The 24,032-nt window shown below is 36.2% G+C and overlaps 1 protein-coding gene across 2 annotated transcripts in view; it reads right to left on the bottom strand.

Moving 5' to 3' along the window:
* Nucleotides 1-24,032, bottom strand: part of UNC5C (unc-5 netrin receptor C) — a gene marked incomplete at both ends in the record, with an annotated part of 418,359 nt that overhangs the window by 162,739 nt on the left and 231,588 nt on the right. For both annotated transcript variants that reach the window (XM_084233858.1, XM_084233859.1), the window contains one exon: nucleotides 11,241-11,462. In XM_084233858.1, coding sequence (XP_084089984.1) covers nucleotides 11,241-11,462 — 222 coding nt within the window. The remainder of the gene's footprint in view (nucleotides 1-11,240; nucleotides 11,463-24,032) is intronic.

The raw sequence follows: 24,032 nt of genomic DNA, 5'->3' as shown, positions 1-24,032 counted from the left end.
AAATGTTTACTCTGTTAATGACAATTAAGTTTAATTAGTTTACATAGAAAACAATGATAGATGTGGTGTGTAAAATAACTTTTAGAATATTTTTATTTTTTGTATCCCTCACATTATTTATTCATGGAATAGTGCCAACAGAAACATCCTCAATGTGTCTCACTAAATTTTAGTAACTGAAATTTAGTAAGATAAGTGGCTATAATCCCACAAAACAAGCATTTATTGATCATCTTCTATAATTAAGAGTCTTGTGTTATAAACTTCAGAAAAGGCAGATCTTTACAAAACATAAGTCATATGATAGTTCTACAATATAATTGAAGAGTGAAGACACAGGTTTTATATCTATCTATATATCTATAAATATTTATCGATATATATTTATAAATATATATAGTTACAAATGAGTTACATAATCCCTTGAATCTGTGCTTTAGATCTATATACACATCTATTTATACATATCAATATAACTCTTTCATAGATAACATATGACATTGAATTATAAGACTTTGCCATATATGCACTTAAAAATACTTGAATATTGGACCTCCCCTGTGGCATAGCAGGTTGAGTGCAGCGCTGTGAGGCTGTCTGCAGCCTCTGCGGCATGGGTTCATCTGCCTTACCAGCCACTCCCCTCAGCAGTGTTTTTGGCTGTCTGTCTGTTCTGCTCCCAATTCTGTCTCTGATGAATCCTCTCACCCTCCCCCACATCTGGCCTGCACCCCATTTCTTGTATGCATGAATAAATAAATCTTTAAAATAATAAATCTCTAAAAAAACTTGAATATTGATAATTTTTATATGGTTCAATTTAATACCCATATATAATTCACACCTAGCAATACAATGAAAGCAGAAGTTCAAATAAGAAAAATGTGGACATGTTTATGTATGATTTGGGAGTTTATGGAGAGACTCACTGTAGCGGCAGACTGGGCACAGAGCGGGATATCTATGATTGGAGCAAATGGGTAAAAGGGTCCTGGAGCCCTTGGTTGCTTTCTCAGGCTTTTACTGGGCTTTAACATGTAGTGCAGCAACCATGTACACAGCAGACAGGGGTGCTGAGGGCCCAGGAGGCTGTCATGCCTCCAAGCCCCAGCAAGTCTTCACTCTGGGCTTCTCTAGCATTCTTTTTCCCCTTCTCTCTCCTACCTCTGTCCTGCTTCTGCTTCTCTTGGTGAATATCTCAATACTGAGCCATGGCCCACAGAAGTAAACAGGATAGCTTACTCAATGTAACAACTGCAGGTGCCCACCATCAGGCACAAATCCTAATGGTGGGAAGGCATAAAAGTCTGAAAATCATTTACCCTACACACACTGATCCAAACAACACATTTATTGAGTACCTACTAGAAACCGACAAACCAAATTAAATTTGAGAATAGAATATTAAAGGGAAAAAAGACAGGTATAACCCCTGTAGATGTGGAGCTTACTTAACTTCAACTCATAATGTTTAGACTGAAGAAATTGGGAAAGAAGGTAAGTTAGTGGCTTCTTTCAACTTTCTCAGAATTGTGAGGAAAATGTGAGCAGGCTTATTTTCTGAAGTTCTGTATGCCATATGTAGGGCAACTAAGTGTAGATAGTGGAAAATAGATTCACACTCAACTTAATGAAGAACTTGTCAATATTTCATTGAACTTCTCTACACAATATTTTAAGTAGTTTGGTAGGATTTTATTTTTATTTACTTTTTTATTGAGGTGATATTGGTTTATAATACTGTATGTAATTCAAAGAGAAATTAAAGTTTTTAAAATTTTATAACTTTAAAAGATATTAAGAGTGCTTGCACTTATTTAATAAATTAAAAAAGAAACTCACCTATTTTCCTTTGAGATAGAGAAGCAGCATTTCCAAACATGTATTGGTATGACAGTAGATTTTATAATATTTTAATAATGGGCCTGTAAAAATGAGTTCAGTTGCAGAGTAATACGAAGTAAAAAAATTGTCTACTATAGAGTTTTCCTAGGACTTTTACATGTGAATATTTTATACTTTTCTCCAAATGAGGAATATAATCATCACAATTTTCTCTAAATTATCTGACCTAAGTTGTACTTCTAGGACACTGGTGTTTTATCGAACACAGTATAAGAAGAAAAATCAAATTGGCTTATACAGAGAGTGTGTTGGGTGGGGGTAGAACTTTTAGAGTAAGGCTAGAACATTTGATTGGCAACTGTTTATACTGAGTCTTTTGAGTATATAACCAAGGACAGTATACTTTATTCTATGGAAGAAGAAAAGTCATCATATATTTTAAGAAATTGAATGATATAAACACTTGAATTTGTGCTTTAAACAAATAACTATCAAAGAATGGATTGTTGAGAAGGATGGTCCTCAAGAGGATATCAGAGACAACTTACATTTTTGAGCATATGTAATAAAGGCTTATTTCATAGGGAATAGAGGCAAGAATTACATACAGTAGGATATTTTGCAGGATAATTCTGAGAAGGTATTGTTAGTGTTTGATGATTACTTTTGCTATTGAGGTAAAGGTGACATTCCTATTTTTAGTGACAGAATGAAGAAAAAAGGTATCTGAAATAGGAATACAAGAGGAGAAAGAATTTCAACTGCCCCACTTTTGCAACAAATGGAGACCTGGGAGAGCACAGGATATTTGGGAAAGCCCCATTTTGCATGAATGTGATCATTTAAATTTGTGCCGAATATTGCTTCTCTCACTAATTTCTCCTTTTCTGTTAAAACTCTGTTTTCTAAATACTGTTAACCAAATCCTGGAGACATTAAAGAAAGAAAAGAATCATCTCCTAAGCCCTAGTTTAAGCTACTACATATAAAGGAAATTTGACACAAGGAAAGGGATTCAGATGAAAACATGAAAGATAAATGTATACATGACATCCTGAAACAAATATTCTGTTTTCTGAGAAAAGGGAAAATTGCATTACATAGTAATTTTTTAAGAATAACTATTTTGTGTTCAATACTTATGGCAGAATTTAGGAAGTCACCAGGTAAAGCGCTAAGAGCAGAAGCTTTGGAATCAGAGAGCTGTGGGTTTATATTCTGCCTCTGTCACCTACTAGCTATGTAGCTATGTGATTTAGGGCAAATTAGTTTCCTTATCCTCCTGAGTCTCAGCTTTTCACATTTACAAAAGCAGAGTTCTAAAATTATCTCATAAGATTGTCATGATGACTACATGATATAATATATATCAGGCATACATTATAAAGCTTGGAATTTTTAGTACTGTTTGTTGTTTTGATAATATGCTACTGATGTGAGAATTGAACACAAAAAGGGAAAATCTTAGTGATTATTAAAATTTCAAACCTACCTAGGTTTTCTAAATTCCCTTGATTCTTCATAGAGGAAAATATTTGCTTTTTGACAGTGAATCTTAGGTACCATGGAAACAGGGGTTGAAAAGACCTCAAGTAAATAAAAAGCAAGCAGCCAAGCCTGAGCTTTTCCTTAAAATGTAGGCAAAACATTCTGTGCACAGCAAGATTTCTATGGCATTCTGAAGGGACATAAGTATTAATTATTATATTAGAAAGTTAAGAGCTTCTAAATATAGGAAATTTCCAAGCCATCAAATATATATAATTTTCTAATTTTCTGTTTCTTACATTATATAGATGCAAGAAATGCAAATGCAGTTTAAATACTGGACAGTCAAACAGTAACAAGTGTTTCGGTAATGAATGATATTTAATCAGTTCTTCCCATGATCAGTGATGTGGCTTTACTCACTGAGGACAGATAATCATTCACTTCATACTTGAGGCTAAGAGAGTCTATTTAATGCCTTTATAATTTAAAAGGAAGGGTTTTGCAAGTTGAAGACTTACTTTTTTAAGTTTTATTGTTTTTTTTTTAGTTTTTCACTGTTATTTCAATGTTTTACAATGCAGTTTTTTTAAAGGTACATTTAATGGAGAGTCTCTTGAATATAGTTAATTTTTCAGTTTTATAAGTTCCTTTCTTTAGATTCTCTGTATTCCACAATGAGTGAAAACATCTGATATTTGTCTTTAGCCTTCTAACTTTCTTTCATTTAGCATTATCTCCCCCAATTTCATCCATGTTATCATGAATGGCAAGATTTCATCTTTTTCTTAAAGCCGTGTTGTATTCTATCATGAATACACATCTTCTCAATCCATTGGGCACTTACACTTATTCCATAGCTTGACTATTGCAAATGGTGCTGCAATGTACATAGGAGTATATGTACCCCTTCAAATTAGATTTTTTGCATTCTTTGGGTAGATATCTAGGGGTGGAATTGCTGAATCTTAAGGCAGATCTGTTTTTATGACAGTGGGCAAAGAGATGGAATAAAGTGGTTAGGGCTTTTAATTTTAGGTTTCATTATTTATTATAAAATAATAAATTTACAGGATTGAAAAAGAAATCAAATCAAAAGTCTCCTTTCATCTCAAATTATGAGCTGTAAACTACTTGTATATATCTCCAGAAAACCCCAATGTATAGATAAGTATACATACATTCTCTTTATTTACATAGTGGGGGCATATTACATGCAGTGTTCCATGCTTTGGTCTCCAATTCAATTTTTTTTGAAGAATTATTTATTTATGCATACAAGAACTGGGGTGTAAGCCAGAGGTTCAGGGGAGGTGAGAGGATTCACCTGAGACAAAGTGGGGAGCAGAACAGGCATATCTACTGAAATACATTGCTGATGTTAGTAGTGGGTGAGACAGGAGAGGTCCGCTGGGTCAAGTGGGCTAATTCCCTGGCCGGAGATCAAATTCATATGGCAATGCCTGTGGACAGCTTGGTAGCACTGCCTGTAACCCCTGAACCACCAGGGAGCCCCCACTTCAAATTTTATCTGGAAGACTCTTCTATAGCTTCCCAAGCACAGAAACCACTTTATATTAACAAGCTTTACAGTATTGCATTTAGGGATGAAGCTTCATATGCTTCTGCAACAAAGGTGCAATGGGCTACTTTGCATAAAAGCCTTTGGGCTCATTTGAAATCTTATTTTTTTAGATAATTTCTAAAATTCTCACTACTGAGTGAATGTGCACATACATTTAAATAATGATAGCATTTTCAAGCTGGAATTCGTTAAGGTTGTATCAAGGTGCAACCTCATCAACAAAATAAGGAATATTCCCAATCTCACTCCAGTGTCTTAAAAATATTTGCATACTAACAAATATTTTGTTCTTGACAACATTTCCATACATGCTTATTACCATTTGCATTTCTTTTCCTATATCTACATGTTCAAACACTGTTCAGTTTTGTATTGTGTTGCTGACCTTTTCTTGAATTTTTTAAGTGCTATTTAAATATTAAATATTAATTTAGTTATTTGATTAATCATATCCCCTCCCCCCAGAAACAAAGTTCTTTTTTTGGCTTTCCCTTAGCTTTGTGGTTTTCTTGTTTTGTATAGTCAAATATTGTGTTTGGTCTTATTTAAAAGGCTTTCCTCATCACTGAAACTAACCAACTAGCTGAAAAATTGCCAGAGTTTTCTCCTAGTGGAGATGGTAATGATGACCGTAAGCTTTAATCCCCAGAATTTATTTTATTCTAACAAATGAGATAGAATCCCATCTTTTCCTTTCTTTCTACCCTTCTTCACTTACTCTTTCTTATTTGTTTTTCAACTGTATACTTAACAAACTATTTTTTTTTTCTTCACTGCTTGGAAAACCATCCTTATCCCATTTTGAAAAATGTTTGTGTATATCCTTGTTTCTCTTTTAGTCCATTAATCACTGCTTCTTATCATTGGCTAAGGTCAAACTCTTACATTTTTTAGCTATAGATCCATTTCTAAATAATACACATTTAAAATATTTAGTCTAAAATATTTAAAAATATTTAGTCTATTCAATTACAAAATATATCTTTGAACTTATTCAAGTTATTGAATTTTTGTCTGAGTAGTTTACAATTTTTCTAATTTTCCACAAAATACTTATTAAATTTATACCTCATATTTTCATTTATATTGTTGTTATAATATGGACAAATTATTAATATATTATCTTTTAGTAGTGTTCAGTAGCTCCTGCTGCTTTATATTTTCCTTTGAAACTGCATGTTTTCCAAACATATGGAATCATACTTTTTGTCAATAGTGAAAATAATTTTCCACTTTCTTTACAATTTTAATCATTTAATCTCATCTAATTGTACTCACTGGTATGTTAAGAACAATACCACCCAAAGGCAGCTTTGTCTTCTCTTCGCTGTAAAGTATCAATAATACACGTTCTATCATGCCAGTATACTGACGTTGTTATAACATTTTGAATAAAAATGCATGACAACAAAAAGCTATATTATATTCCAGTCCTTCCATGAATCTTCTGAATATTATGTGAGTACTGAATCTGCCAATTCTCATAGCGTTCAGATATCTTGCCCCAAGTCTGAATGAAAACATGACAAGTATTCTATTTTATTTCATAGTTTCTTTGAAAGGTATTTAAAAACTTTTTTTAAATTAAAGTTACACTGGGTGGTAACACTATGATTTATAAATATAGGACCCCACCTCTTCAGGTGTATGCCCCCACGCCACACCCACTGAGGCACCTGTAGTCCTCCACTGAGGTATTTTTAATCATTGGTGTATTCAATGTTTATTTGATGTGGAAATAACAAAACATATAATGGTTTACAGAAAAGATATATGTTTTTTTAAAAACATAACAACAGCATGAAGCTGGCAGAAGTGTTCAATATCACAACAGTTCTGTTTTTATTTCTGTAAAAAAAATCTTTCTGTATAGGTATTTCACTAATTTAGTAAATACGTGCCCAAATATTTCTGTGCTCTCATTTTGTGATTTCCTTCTTTTCCTCTTACATTTAAAACTTACGTGTTTAAAACTTTACAAATAGGGCCTCCCCGGTGGCGCAGCGGTTGAGCGCTGGGTTGCGAAGCTGCCCGCGGCCTCTGAGCACCGGTTCGATCCCCAGCTGCTCCCCGGCCACCGGAGGAGGGTCCCACATGGCGCGCAGACCTCTCCTGCAGCCCGCTGCTCCCCTCAGCAGTGTATTTCATCCGTCTGTCTGTTCTGCTTCCCGCTCTGGCTCTGGTGAATTCTCTCACCCTCCCGCGCTTCTGACTGTACCCAGTGCATGTATAAACAAACAGACAAATAATAAATAAATAAATAAATAATGCGTGCCTCTTTAAAAAAAAAAAAAAACTTTACAAATAAATGAGCTGAAACAAATAAAATTCAATTCACTTGAGATTTTGAAGACATATGGTAGAGTTCTTTTCTGAGTAATTAGACCAAGAGGTGGGACAATTCCCTGAAGTAAGTTGTAGGATGCCCAGTTATTTCTATAGTCATCAGTTCGTGTACATATTCATTCACAATTTGACAAAAACAATTATGTAGAGCTAACACCTGATATTCTAAGACTATTTGTGTTGTGTAAGTATATGGTGTCACATGCTTTTTAAAAGGATGCCTCTTTTCAGTACTCTCATAGCTCATTCTATTTCTTTAAAAAAAAAAAAAAAGATTTATTGGGCCTCCCCTGGTGGCACAGGTGGTTGATCGCCGCGCTATGAAGCTGTCCGCAGCCTCTGCAGCGCCGGTTCTATCCCGGCAGCCGGCGACGGTCCCACATGGCGCGGCAGACCTCTCCTATCATGCCCGCTGCTCCCCTCAGCAGTGTATTTCGTCAGTCTGCCTGTTCTGTTCCCCACTGTCTCTGGTGACTCCTGTCACCCTCCCACACATCTGGTCTGTACCCCAGTTCTTGTGCAAATAAATAAAATAAATCTTTAAAATAAAAGATTTATTTATCTATGCATACAAGAACTGGGGTACAGGCCGGAGGTTTTGGGAGTAAGAGAATTCACCAGAGACAGAATGGGGAACAGAACAGGCAGACTGACTGAAATACATTGCTGAGGGGAGCAGCAGGCAACACAGGAGAGGTCTGCTGTGCCATGTGTGTAGATCCCTGGCCAGCCGGGGATCAAACTTGTGCTGCAGTGGCTGCAGATAGCTTCATTGGCTGAGTCTTAACCCCTTGCACCACCAGGAGGCCTGCTCGTTCTATTTCTTTATGCTCCATAACCTCAATATACCTGATGATGTTACAGCCATTGAGCTTAGATCTCCCTCAAGTACTGGTTAATCGTCTACACACCCCTGGTTGATACAACATTTGTATACCAATATCAACAAAGTATAATTTGGATTTTGAAAACATTATTCTTCTGGTATGTAGAGATATTTGTGAAGAAATAGGGAGATATTTAAATGCTTCTACTTTTATCATATGTAGCCTGGAAATCTTGGTCAGTGGGTTTCATAATATTTAAAATATATGTCTATAATATAGATCTGGAATTTTAAATATTCTTCTTGCTGTAGAGGAAAAAAAACATTTAAAACATAGTAAAATGTATATATATACATATATGTGTTTTATATATATACACGCATACACACACACACACACACACACCTTTTCAATTTAAAATAATTTTAGATTTCTCACCTATCTTAACTAACCCACCATGTAGTAAAATATTGCTCCGTGATTAGAAAGAAAGCTCCTTTATAGTCCATCTAAATCCTGCAGGTTATTAAAATCTATTTCATCCTCTCTATGTCTTTAATATTTTACTATTAAGGATGATATTTACAGAGCAATGAAGCTAGAGTGTTCTAACCATGCCAGGAGCAAAATCATGATGATCGAGATCCATTCAGATTGTGGCTAAATTTGTCACCTCTCTTCATGAATCCCACACTGTAACTATTCTCAATTGCTCTCAATTTAACCTTAGTTCAGAGTTAAGCAATTAAGATTAATCTTGGAGTATAAGTTAAGGATACAGGATAATTTAAATCCATAACATTTACAAAGTGTTAAAAAATTAGGCAACTGAGAATCATGCATTAACATTTGACACTTCCATAAACAAGTACAGTTTAAGTGAGCTTGCTCCTCAACTCAGAATATCTAGACCTGATTAAACAGTGCCAAAGCTATGGCTGTAGAATCAAAAGGACAGCACCCAGGTAGAGGATGGGTCATTGGCTGTGGGTTCTCACCAATGCACACAGTTGTAAGATCATTCCGGTTTGGGAAACAGCAATGGGGTTTATCTAATAAACAGGGGAAGCAAAGAGTTTCTAGGGCCACAAGTGACCAGCTATCTCACCCCAGATAGTGACCACAGTGTCCAGAAGTCCCAAATAAAGGACACTCATTCAAAATAGTGATGTCTCATCAATGAAGCCCTGGAGCTTGTGTTACACCGACAATCAGTGGACCAGGACCCAGCTGTAGATGGAGGTGCTCAGCTGGGGTCACAGAGATGACTTTTTTAGCATCCCACAGCAATAGTCTGAAGGCCAGGCTGGACAGCACTGTCCACTGGACTGGACAACAATGGAGGCAACAGCATTGGAAGTTGGTGATATACAATTAGAAATAGTGTCTAGCTCTCAGATGTGACCTGGGCACAGAGTACCTGTCATCTGACAACAGTGCCGGGCAGCACTTGCCAGTAATGCCAGCCACCAGTAGTCCCCAGGAGGTGGTGTCAGACACCCCAGCATGAACTTGTCTTTGTGAGTTGTTGCCTGGCACCAACAACAAACAGGCCAGGGCCAATAGTTCTGAGACACCAGGCCAGGGCCAATAGTACTCCTTAATTCTAGAGGCAGTTGCAGTGGCTAGCTCTCTGTGATGTTCTTAAGCTTTTTTCTTTGAGGTTGGCTGCTGGATGCTTCTTTCTTCAGAGATCAATTGCTAAACCTTCTTGTTTCTTCTTTTCCTGATGGTCAGGAACAGGATTCCTGGCTGGTTCCTGACCTGCCTTATATCCTCTTTCAGAGTCTCCCACCCTACAAGCCTAATTAGACCATTTTCAATCCTTAGTGACAGACTGGACCATTTATTACCAATTAGCTCATTCTTGATTTTTGATTCAAATAATTAAATAATAAGCTGACTGAACTGGATTGGTCCATTTAGCTCATTCCAAACACCAAATATAAAAGGAAAAATGGTGCCTGCACAGACCCAGGGCAGGCTCATGGGCTAGTGGGTTCCAAGGACACACAACCAGAGAGGCCTTCAGCAGGGATGGAAGTGTTGTGCACCTAGTGCCCTTTCAGTGGAGCTGAATATAACAATTTAAAAGTGGGGGTGGCTGTGGCAGCACTGGGGGTGCAGGGTGGGCTCTGCTGGGAGTCCACCATGTAGGCTGGGACTGCCCAGGCCTTTCTACTGTTTGTTGCTCCAGGGAGCCACAGCCTCTCTGGGGCCCTATGCTCTTCCCAGCAGCCTTGAACCTTGCCTCTGCAGCCACAGTGGGGCTTCATGCCCCAGATAGCAAGGCAGGGGAACTGCTGCTGCCTGCTGTCCCTGCTGGCCTCTGTTGGCAGCCAGAATGTCAAGGGGGCCAGTGGTGGCAGGTGGTAAAATGCTTACCACCTTATAGCCACCTGCACTGCCCACAAGTAGCTTCTGGGTCCTGGTACCTAAGCGCACGGGTTGAGGGTGCTGGCACTCAGATTCAGCCAGTGCTGGAGGAAGCCATCCAGTCTGGCCCGCTGAGTTTGCCCTCTGTGTAACCATTCTGCAGGGCAGCCTGGGTGCTGCCTAGAGGCAGCACTCTGGGTAGCCTGAGGAAACTCCCACTCTGCCACAGGAGCCTTAGGGGCTCTATATTCAAACCCACCTAGTGTCAGGGGAGGAGGGGCTGCCACCGGTGGAAATTCCTGCAGTCAAGCTTTAGAGTGGCAGGCCTGCCACTGCTGCTGCCAGTGGCTCTAGCCACTTTGGCCGTGGCTGCAGCAAAGCCAGTCATGTCCTGTGGCTTGTGCTCTGGGACTCAGGTTTCACTGACACCAGATTTGTCAACCATATGAAATTCAAGGCATCTTGTACTAGTTTCTTGAATATTAATTCAGTCTATTCACTCTCACAATTTATCATATTTATCTTTGTAAGCATGAACCATGTTTTAATTCTAAGTCATTAAATATAAATCAAGCTTATTCATCATATTTTACTTTGAAATACATGGAATACATAGAAGATCACCAAGTCAAAACCACAGTGATTCAAAGGTTTTTTCCAAGGGATGGTAACTTCATTTTTAATTTTACTAATCAGAAGAACAGTATGACAACATGCCAAAGTATTGAGCAACTGAATCCTAAACTGCAATCCAAATACAGTGGAAAACTCACCAGAGGTTTCGTCTACTCTCTCATCTACTATGTGGTCCTTCTGATGAACCCACTCACTATTGCACTTGAAGTAGATCTGGGTGGCAGGGCTGGCTTTACAATACAGGTTCACAGGTTTATTTTTCACAATATAAGCTTCTTCGGGTTCAATAAGGAAATGTGGCAGAGGCTCAGGTGGATCCGATGGAAAGGTTTCTGGCAGTTCATGAAAAAAGTCGTCATCTATTAAAACAAGAGGAAAGTAGAAAATGTTCAAAATGTATTAGTCACTTGTTTACTGCTACTCTTTTTTTAATATAATGACTCATAAGTGATCAAATTAAGTATTTTGAGTGCCTGTTACGTACTATGCAGTATGTTATGTACTTTGCAGGTCTAATGACTGATCACTCAATTAAGGACATAGATTATCATTCTCATTTTATGCATGACACAGCTTAGGTCAGAGAGGACAGAGAGCAACCCCTGAGGACACAGGTAGTAAAGTAATGGAACTGGGATCAGGACACAGGTTTGCCTCACTCAAAAAATGTGGTCTTCCTAATATATTACTGCATCAATTATAGCACACATTTACTCTCTAGAGTTGACAAAAATCAACTTCATAAATGAGTTGAAAAGTATTAGGCTTCATATGTAAAACTGAAATTCTTTGCAAGGAGCTGACTGAGTAGGAGTGCCAGAAAGAAAAATCAAGGACCTTTAAGTTCAAATTCAAGTCTATCATTATTTTCAAAAGTTGTCACTGTGTTATATAATCATTCATTCATCCAAACTATTTATTGAGCTAAGTAATATGCTAAGTACTGGAAATATGGATGATGATAGCAAGGTAGCCAACAATAGCATCTAAAAATATTCTTTGGGCACTGGAAAACTACCTCAAATGTCACCTGTGTCTTCTGGCTCATCAATCTTACTCTCATTACTGAGTTTTACGAAAAACAATAATCTCACTTTTCACAGAACTGAAAATTATCAAAGATATTGCTCCCACCTTACTGTTCCAAAAGTACCGAATATACAAAACTTAAAAATCATCCAAGATCCTTGTATACTTTGAGGTATGTTTAACTTGGGTTTTGCATGATTCCAAATTAAAAGTAGAAAACAATAAAAGTGACTTGTAAAAACCCTATAATTATATTTCACCATACTCAAGATAAAGAGTCTTACCAATATGGTTTAAGTAAGTTAAGTCTGGTAATTCTCTTCCTCTGAGAAACAGAGTACAAAATTATTGTTAATTCCGTAAGTTGACTAAGCACCCTGGATTAATACTTTGAAATAAATATTAAAAGTTTCTACAAGTTCTTTATTTTTATTTTTATTTTTTTTACAATTTTTTTTTAATAGAGGCATGTTTTTATTTATTTGTTTGTTTGTTTGTTTTTGTTTATACATGCACTGGGTACAGTCAGAAGCGCGGGAGGGCGAGAGAATTCACCAGAGCCAGAGCGGGGTGCAGAGCAGGCAGAAGGACCGAAGTACACTGCTGAGGGGAGCAGCGGGCGGCAGGAGAGGTCTGCGCGCCATATGGGACCCTCCTCCGGTGGCCGGGGAGCAGCCGGGGATCGAACCGGCGCCGCAGAGGCCGCAGGCAGCTTCGCAACCCAGCGCTCAACCGCTGCGCCACCGGGGAGGCCCCAAGTTCTTTAAATGTACATATATTCAGGAAAAATATGGGATATAGTATTGGTAGTTAAAGACTGGTTGCTCAGATGTTACCTTGAAACTCATTTTACCACTTATTCAGCTGTCGCCCGGTTTTGGGAGATAGCCATTGGTAAATTGAACATTTGTCCACTGAGAAATCTGGTCTGGGACTTTTTTCATCCAGGTCATGGGACAGCTGTCAAATAGCATTGATGTTCAGTCTCTGCCAATCTGTTTGGCAGTGAAAACTGGCTTCCCTTGCATCTGACACAAAACTAGCTTCCAAAGCTGCTCCACAATTATAAATCTGACACTGTATTGTAAATGATACTTCTTGTAACTAGCTTTCTTTTTCACTTAACTTTCTTAATTTGCCTTTTTTCCTGGCAATTCATCATTTCTAGTTTTCTATTGTTGAACATCAAGAATGCAAACTGTCAGCTTACTAAAGAATAAACTTCTTTCCTTCAATTTCAGCTTCTTTAGTCAGTATGAAAGAACACTCAAGAGTGCTTAAATAAACATTGCTCAGAAAGGCAAAGGGGTGGGGAACTGAGGTACTGACAGATCCATCAGCGTGAAGCTGATGTCTTAAATAAGCTTTTTTTCTTCTGAAGCACTTACTGTCATGTAATAATCAATAAAGTTCCACAAAATATCAGATTTGAATTCTGTAAAATATTAGGTATTGGTTTTACCTGTTAGTCATCATAAAGGCAGAGAATGAATTTGATTTTTTTTGCCATTGATGTATAGCCACAAATACACAAACGTGTATTTATTTCTTAGTAATATATTAATTTAGGTATGCAAAATATATCTTTCTTGTATTCATTGTCTTTGAGGGTGATACCTGTTCCTTTAAAAGAAATAATGGCAAGATATCAGAATACTGTATCTACCTTACATTATTCAGTAATATAGCAAAGGTACTTAAGCATCCGCATGCTATAGAAATATAAATTGATTACTCTGCCTTGCCAAAGCCTGTGTTTTTTCCTTCTGGTTATTTTATTGTAAACGATTGGGTAGATTGATGGAAGCTGAGAAAGTCACACATATTTACAACAAAATGAGTTCTGTTAAGATGTCAATGATTTAGCAGTGTAGTTTGAAAATGCATGGACAAGCTAACTTTGCATTTCCTTAATTTTTAAGGAGTTTTAAGACAAGAAGATCCCTGTAAGAGAAATAATTACATATCTTGCATTTAAGGCTTCATGCAGTATTATTTTTCAAAATGTTTGTTAATTTTCACTTAATATGCTATTTATTAAGGAATGTTTTTATCATTAGAAATGTTTTCTTCACTTGGTAAATCCAGTGTCTCTATTGTATATCATTCTATTTTCAGTATGAATGTCATCTATTAAATTTGATTGGAATATGTCTTAACCAACTATGGCAAATTAGTTTAGCAATATCTCTTACAATATACAGACTATTTTTAAGTCTACGCCTTAGATGAATCACCATCAGGAACTATGGCACATTATTTCTAGTACTCAAATTACAAAGATAATTTTCAAGATCCTGAATCAGTAAGAGATGTGTGTTTGGATAGATATGACAAAATGCAAATGGGCTGCTTATCAGTAGGCTCAAGGACTGGTACAAAATTCTTCCCTTCTCTATTTGCAACAGATGGCCTGGGTACCATGCCCAATCATGCAAATTGGCCCAGATAGCAACTCCTCCATCATCAAGTTAAGCATATTAAGAGAACACTTTCCTAGCATACACAAAAATGACAAATATTGGCATTACTTTCCAGATAGAGTGCTATTTTAGAAATTGTCTTTTCATGAAAATTTGTTAAATATTTTTTCTAAAGTAAGTTTCGAAAATCAAACAAGCCAGCCAATTCCCTTAGCCAAAACAATAAAGGAAAACTTTTGAGTAATTAAATATCCAACACGGCTATATGTGCATGTATTTAACAAGGGAAAAATGAACATCTGTAAATCAAGTGATCATCTACAAACACCTCTTCGTGAGCACGTAGCTCCTCTGCCCTTTGCATTTACCTCACACATATATGGAATCCATTTTTCAACTTTGGCAAACAGGTTCATGTAACTATTCCAATTTTCAAAGTAGGAATATATATATAACAAATGCTAAACACTTGGATGAAAACTCTCTGAAGTCAGTGACTATATTGTTTTCATTTTTATGTATAATGCACCTGGACTAGAGTCAGACACATTATATGAAGTCAATAAAAATCTTATAAGATTAGCAATATTGGGCCTCCCTCGTGGCACAAGGGGTTAAGCACAGCACTTTGAAGCAATCTGCAGCTCCCTGGCCTGCTGTTTTCCTCAGCAGTGTGTTTTGGTCAGTCTGCCTGTTCTGTTCCCCACTCTGTCTCTGGTGAATCCTCTCACCCACCCCCAAACCTCTGGCCTGTACCCCAGTTCTTGTATGCATAAATAAATAAATCTTTAAAAAAGCAGCAATATCATATAAATGACAACTCTGATCATTCCTGAAAAACTCACTAGGTATTTTAGAGTTTATAGTGCTTCAAATACATTTATAAATATAAGGTGTTGGAACAACAGTAAGATCTCTACAATGGCTGAAAAATTTGGTATGGCCCACTGCAAAATGAGATTTTTGGGATTATTTGTTAAAAATGTGTTAAGAACTCTGGCTGAGGTGATAGGAAAATGTCAAAGCAATCACAGATTCTTTGTGACAGTGCAGGTCACATGCCCATGAAGCTGGCCCTATCTACAGATGTCAATTACCATGGTATTAGTCTCAATGGAAGGCAAGGGGAATGAAATGAAATTTTCATTAGTGGGTTTTCATTTTAGCACTGATTTGGTTTTTTACAGCTTCCATTAGTGATCAGATATTTTCTAGAGGATGTGGCTTTTCGATAGAAAAATTCAGGGTCCTATCAATTATGTAACAAGTGTTTTTGCAATGGTGTACAAGTGAGGCAGCGTGGTTTGTACCTGTCCACGGCTTTCCCTTTGGATGTACTCCTGTGCCCATGCATTATCCTATCTAGAACTAAAATCCTTGCCACACTGAGGATAATTCTTTCTGGGCATTGTAGGACTGCTTAATACCTGGGGATAACAAGATTTGAGATTCTACCATGAGCTAGGAGACTATAAACTAGGATCAGTTCCCAGCAAGTAATTCATTTCACTACACAAATAAACCAACTTTCTAATACTATTATGGTCGTGCTGCAAAACTTGAAGTTGTAAAAGAACAATTTTATTTTTTAGCCAGATCAGTGAGTGCATCTTCTTACCACTGTTTTAAATATAAGTATCCAGTCTCCTGAAGTCTTGGGTGATGATAGGAACTATATTTATCAGCCTTGAACCAATTTGTCAATCTTCCTACTGTGAAATTATTTCTGGCAACATGTCACAGTATCTTAAATTGTTATATGTTTTATAAAGGCAAACTTCAGATGCATGTCAGCTGCATTTATACAATTTGAGCTAAATGACTTGATTCATTAAATTGCTAAACAGGTTTTCTACATGTAATTCATTCAAATTAACAGAGTGAAATTTCCAAAGCTGGTTTTGTTCTGTATATTGAATTCAGTATTAACTGAAAACTATAATTATCTCTGATTTAGATGTAATATTATCATTCATTTTACCATACTCTAATACTTGACTTAATTTTCCTCATTCTACCATTACTCAATAATGATATTGTCCTTTTATCTTGACAACAGGTAAGTCTTAGTATTTCTTTTTCTGTTATCGCATATAGTCTTTGTTCTTTCATTTACATACAAGAAAAGAATCTTTGCACTATGTATTATATTTATAGACTTTCATTCCACCTAATTCTTGGCAGGAAAATATTATGCTGCGAACATCAATCTAAGAAGCTTTAGGTTGCTGGTTTTATTACTATACATCAAGCACTAATTTTCATCAACTTAATACATAACTTTCTACATTTCTGAATCATAAGACTTAAACTATTATTGCTTATATCATAAAATATAGGACCATTATCTTTTTGTCGGAGACCTGAAGCGTATTCTTCTGAAATGGAATTTACTTCCAAATGATTCAAGAGCAATTTAAAATGAATGATTGCAAAGCTAATTTTATCTGCCTTTGGCTGCCCATCCATCAGAGAGATAATTCATGATATATTACAACAAAAGGCAGCTGGAATTAACTATTTGAATGAGACTCCAGCTTATTTTTAATATTTTGATTAAAATATCCTATGGAAGACAAAGGCTATGGTCTATATTTCAAGCAACGTATTAATGGATTCATCATTTAAATTTAAGTAGCTGACTATATAATACCTTAAATGTATTTCACAATTTGTACATACTGAATGAATTCTAACTCCTATAGAAAAAACTTTTTTTTTTCTGCTTTTAAGGAAATACTTGTCAAATCTGCCTGTATGTTATTAATAGTGACATAAAGTCTTTGGCATACGCCTGTGAAACAGAGGCACTACTTCTAGCTTAAGCCTTGATGATGTCTGTTTTTCCAATGTAAAATCCTCCTAAGTGTATTCTAACCTATAATTTCTGCCTATATTGTACACCTAGAAGAATTTTTCAAAAATTTTTCAAAAATTCACTTAAATTATTTATGTAATAATTAAATAATGCAAAGTGTACGGAAATTTTTTTTCTTATCAAATTAGCTTTAAAAAGACTGAATGGTGAAGGTTGAAGAGACTTGTATTTGCACATACTAGTATGAGTGTAATTAGTAACATAGTGGGAAATTCTGCATGGCTCCAAATAGGTTATCCCACTTCCTGGAATCCACATTGCAGACTTAGAAGCATCAAATATATAAATATATGTATACATACACACAAAAAGATCTTCATTGCAGCATTGTTTATTAAAAATAAATTGCACATTATGCAAAAGCAGTTGGAATAACTATTTGAATGAGACTGAGAACAACGAATCATCAGTAAAGGTAGAGTGATATAATTATCTGTGCTATGCCCTGCCATCAGAACACTGTTTAACCAAAAACAGTAAGGAGGCAAATATGTATTTCCTAAACAAATAAACCAAATTTCTGAGCAATATGTATAAGACTATGTCATTATTTTATAAGAAAGAAGAGAGAAAGGCATGCAGGAGGAAGGAAGGATGTAAGCATGTGTGTGTGTATAGATGGATGCATCAATAGTTCACAAGAAGTAAAGGTAAAACCTGGAAGATGATGTAAAAAAATTAATAATGATTAATAGGTAGAATTGGAGGACTTCAGGGCAATTTCTACCATTTTCTTGAAACAAGTTTCTCAAAAGTCAGATTATGGATGTTTTCTATTTTTAAATTAATTCAAAGTAAGAAACAGATAAATAATGTCACGTGCAACCTACTACTTTAGTCTGAAGTAATCACCACAGGATTTCACCAAATTAAACCTTCCCAAATCAAGGATACTGACTCCATACAGTCTCACTTGATGTCTCTATCAAACATTGTGTTTATAGACCATGTATCTTGCAGCTCTACATCATTTATTTCTTTCTGCCTGGCTTCATCAAATTTTCTATTATTACTTGTTGCCCTAATTTCCTCAACTCTTTGACCTCTGACTTTGAACTAAAAGTTTACTCTCTTTTCATGTTTGTTCAAAAACAAATATCTACTGATCCCCTTCTATATGCTAGCTGTCCACAACCTCTGCAGCACTAGTTCGATCCCCGGCCAGCCAGGGAGCAACCCACGTGGCAGACCTCTCCTGACTCACCCACCGCTCTCCTCAGCAGTGTACTTTGGTCAATCTGCCTGTTCTGTTCCCCACTCTGTCTCTGGTGAATCCCCTCACTCCGCCCTCCCCACATCTCAGGCCTGTACCCCAGCTCTTGTATGCATAAATAAATACATCTTTTTAAAAAATAAAATGTTCAATTTTCGGATGTCAGAAAGGTTTGTTAATATATACAAAGACATTGTGAATTAAGCAAAAGTTCCACTATTTTCTTAGTTTTTATTAATGCTTAGAGATACCCACCCTGTATTATAAACTTCACACATCTGAAGACTAAAGATCTCTCAAGAGAATATACAAAAATTAAACCATTTTCAGGCCTCCATGGTGGTGCAAGGGGTTAAGCACTGCACTATTAAGCAATCCACAGCCTCTGCAGCACAAATTGGATTCCCAGCTGGCCAGGGAGAAACCCACATGACGAGGCAGACCTCTCTTGTCTTGCCAACTGCTCCCCTTAGCAGTATATTTCAGTCAGTCTGCCTGTTCTGTTCCCCACTCTATCTCTGGTGGATCCTCTTACCTGGCATCTCTGGCCTATACCCCAGCTCTTGGATGCATAAATAAATAAATCTTAAAAAAAAAGAAATTAAACCATTTTCAATCAATCAATAAGACCACACAAACTTAGGGCTAATCCTCACTTGTTACCTAAAATGATACACAGATTAAAGGCATCTAATAATCATCTGCACATTCAATATTATAATGCATTCACATTTAATAGTGATACATGCTGGTCTCTTTCCTGGAGAACTCTTTATGATAGTCAGTCTTCCATTACCATGGCCAGGAAAATATTTCTCAGTCAAAGAAACACTAATGAAGGTATATATATAATTAAGTCCATGATTACTGAAGATAGGAGAGGTTATCCTAGATAATCTGTGCAACTTTATTCAATCAGTTGAAAGGTTTTAAAAGCAGAACTGAGACTCCCCTCATCAACTCCTGGATGGGTGCCAATAATCCGTAACTGTAACCTAGCTAAACTGACATATAAAACTGGGCATTACAAGTCACACAACTTCAATGCTACCCTCTTTCATCACTGGCTCTTTCTTTAGATAGTCAAACACTCCTTCCTCTGAAGGCTTCTCCCTTCCAATTTAGACAGTTCAGAGCATCAGGGTATGTGCTGGTCTTGCTCATTTCTGCATGACCAATTTCTAACTCATCAGCTTGAACTGATAGACTTCAGAGCTTCCTTTTTCTTTCCATTCGAATTCATTTTCCTAAAGAAGTTTTATAGGACAGAAAAGAAATATACAGAGATGGCTCTATCAACAGAAATCACGAGAAGAAATTCTTGCACAAATTATATCAGAAATGTACATATTTAAAAGGTGGCTCTTTAGTACTTTTAAGTACAAATCTAAGTCCCACATTAAAAATAAATGCATATACATCTTCTCTGTTAGTGTTAATGCCATATAACACAGACATGGATTAAATGTATTTCCCTACTTATAATTGAAGTTGAATCAAACATTTCATGAGTGGGGAATAATCTGATATATCTGATTATAGTGCTTCTTCAATCCCTAGGCTTCATTTGACACTTGACTTCATTGCACCACTCCCTCCTTTTTGAAACTCCCTCCTCTCTTGGGGACTGTGCATTAGCACTACATTGCTTCTCATCCTACCTCTTCGACCTTTTTAATTCTTCTTTAGTGCTTGAATACAGTCAGATATGTACAGGGTTCTCTCATTTAGTGTTTCCCATGAGCATCTCAACCACAACAATGACTTCAATTATCAGATCATGTCACACACACAACCTTCCACCCCACCCTCTGCTTCTTTAAACACTTCTCTGCCTTTGCTCAACCCAGAAAGAAATCAGGCTCTTTACCAAGGCCAACAAGGACCCATCTGATCTGATTGCTACTGGTCTGTGTATTTCGTTTCCTGTTATCTCATCCTTTTCTCAACATGCTTGAGACAGATTGGTATGACTATCTTTGAACAAACCAAACCCAGTTCACCTTAGGACAGTTGTACTTGCTCTTCATTCTGCTAGGAAAGACCTTCCCTCTTCTTGCAATTTGGCTTCAACTCAAGATGTCTGAACCAGGAGAGATTCTTGACCACACAATTTCAAGTTGATGTCTGTCTCCAAGAAGATATTATTCTATTTGAATTTTCCTCTTAACACCTATAACTATTGCAAATTATCTTGCTTACTAAATTGGTTGCGTATTTTCTTTTCCCCTAACACAAAGCTCCAAACTTTATATGATTAGATCTATTTTGTTCAATATTCTATCCTTAACATCAAATTCAGAATAACGTATCTTCCTTCTTAAGCTATTCTTTTTCCTGTTGATTCCATTCCTGATTCCTGACTATAATATTCTCGCCATCAAAAGCTTTGAGCCTTTCTGCCTGTCAGGATGGATCCACCTACATGTACAGTGTATATCATTCCTATATTGTTTCTTTCCTCATCAACCCCTATTGTACTTTTCATCACCAAAACTCAAGATGAGGTCCTCACCATATTCATTTGGATTGTTAAAAGAGCTTTGTTATTAATTTGCCTTGCTCCTAATATAAATTCCATTTATATTATCAGCATTTCCAAATGGAAGGTCAAGTCATAGCATTTTCTGCTGCAAACGTTCTATACTCCACAGAATATGGCTCGAATTTTACAGAATTTTTTTCAGCCATTTACCGCCATTCAACCAAAGCCAGATCGATGACTCTATGTTTTAAAAATGTAGTTTTTATATTTTCCCATTTCCTTATATTTGCTCTGCATATCATGCCTTATCCCATATAACTCACCAATGCCAATCTCAATACCACTTTAAAATGTACTTTTAATCTTCTCAGAGAAAGCATTCCTTGCTGTTCAATTATAAAATTTTGTTAATGCACTTTGAGAGTCCCAATCATGTTTATAACCTATATATATATATATATATCATACATCTAGTAAATTCTGAAACTTTTTCTCAATTGATGTGAACACATCTAAAATTGAATGCTTATTCAAGAATTATGAAAAAATTAATACTATCTCCATAGGTAATGCATGTAATGCATTACAATAATTCAAATTATTTAAATGTAATCTACCTATATAATCAAGAAATCTGCATACAGTTTAGTTACAGTGGAGATTTTCATGCATACAAAAAAAGATAGAAAATTATCCATAACTAAGCTTCAAGGAATTTTAAAAATGGGCAAACTTTGTTTCACAAGTAAAAAATGTAAAACATTCAGAACTCATAACTGTGGAAAACTGAACGTATCAGAGGGGTAGGCTGAGGTCTGAAAGGAGAAAAAATCACCAAGTGAAGAACAAGAATTAAATGCATAATATCAGAATCCATGAAAATAAAGAAGCAATACATTTATGGTTACAATATTAATTGCTAAAATTAAGACCTAAAAATAATAACAACAAAGATAAAAACACATGTTTTAAAGTATATTTTAAAAGATAGAACCATTTAAAAACACTATCATGAGATTTCCCATACAATTTAGAAGCCCCGTTAAATAACTTTGGAGTAAAGAAATTATCCTCTAAAGTTAATGAAACAATTTATTAATAATATACCTAAAATACCAGTAGACCATAAATTTGTAATGAACTGCGTAATTCTCTATTTCTGATTCTAATTCCATCATCATTTCTTTGCCAGAACATTTTCCAAGCCTCTTAATTGGTGTCATTTGCCTCTTGTTTAAAGATGAGTTCTGATTAAGTCACTTCTCTGTTTGAAATCTCTAACTCCTCATTTCCTGTAAGACATATCCAAGCTTCTCAACATGCTCTAAAGCCTCTCTGTAATTTTTCATGTGGCCACCACTCCACCTTCCTCTATTGCCACTCCTTGCTTTGTTGTCGATAGGCCAATAATACAGAATACCATCCTTTGATACACCTGCTGTACTCTACCTCTGTCTTTAATTACCTTATCTGTTATTTTACCTGCTCCTGCTCCTCATCCTCTAAAGTTCCACTTAAGCATTATTTGTTCCAGGAAATTTTCTCTAACTTTCTTCCCTTTTGCCAGCTTGGAACTTACTTTGTTCCATCCTTACCTTCAACTTTGTTAGGAACTTAGATATTTCTAACATTGCATTATATTGTTGCAAGTATCACACAGTAATATGTCATGTTGACCTTTTATTTTTCCATTACACAAGGTTATTCAAACAAGACTATGTGTATCTTATGTATGAATCTAATACCCAGCCTTTTTTGATAAATGGCATTGTATGTTAAATGATCAAAAGTTAAATAAATAAATGATGATGCTTATTGAATGAATTGATGAAGAGATACAGAAATTACTAAGTTGTTTCCAAGTCAATACTCCATTTTCCAACTTTGTAAGAAATGAGATTAGATTTTGTGTTTGCACTTTCTTGAGAATCCTATTCTTTCTTTTTTTTTTTTTTTTTTGTGGGAACCTCGCTGGTGGCTGGGGAACAAAGCGATACTACAGAGGCTGCAGGCAGCTTTGCAGCCCAGCGCTCAACCACTGCGCCACCAGGGGAAACCCAAGAATCCTATTATTTCTTGTAGGTAAGTAATACAGTTAGATATCATCTGAGTTCTCTTTTTAACTTTTGCATATATTTTATACATACAATTTTGCTCTCATTAATGATCTTCCAATATACAAACTACAGTTACCAAGTCACAAAAATATGTGTACTTTTGGTATACACTTGGACTAGTCAGAAAGAGGGGTGATAGAAACAGTGAACTATGAGTTGGGAACCTGAAACTGGACCTTGTCACTTTCACAGTGAAAAACTCATTTTGGCAATTGTGCTTAGAAAAGTTAATAGGGTTAGTCTGTGAGAACAAAAACCCAAGTTGTGAGTATACCATGCACTTAAAGCAGAATGTGAAAGTCCTCTGGAGGTCTGTCTTTCCATCAGAATTTTGGGTCAGGACTGTGAGAGTGAGGCCAGGGTACAAAATTGGAAAAAAAAAAGAGGCTCAGAGAACTGTTTCATGTCTCTGTGCCCAGTCTGACTGGCTGAGAGGCTGCACCAGAACTGTGGAGTGGGGGCAACGTGGTGAATATTACTTGTGGCTGTGGAAAAGCTATTTGTTACATAATCAGATATCTACATGGAATTTTAGAATTGGTATCACTACCTCATTTTATAGAAGAGGAAACTAAGGTCCAGTTAGTTTGAAAGTTGCTTGAGATTGCAGAGCTTTTAAGTGAACAGTGTAAAACTCCCAGGCCAATATTGAAAATTTCATGTCTCTGTGGTATATTTTCTATTTATATAAATTCAGCGCCACCTCCTATAATTCATCTGATAGTTCATGTTATTTTTTTTCTTTACTAAAATATGACAATAGGTGCTTAATAATAATTTTAGT

Source organism: Talpa europaea (assembly GCF_964194135.1).
Source record: "Talpa europaea genome assembly, chromosome: 5".
In the NCBI taxonomy this organism is placed as follows: Eukaryota; Metazoa; Chordata; class Mammalia; order Eulipotyphla; family Talpidae; genus Talpa; species Talpa europaea.
This window is presented reverse-complemented; position numbering and strand designations above follow the sequence as displayed.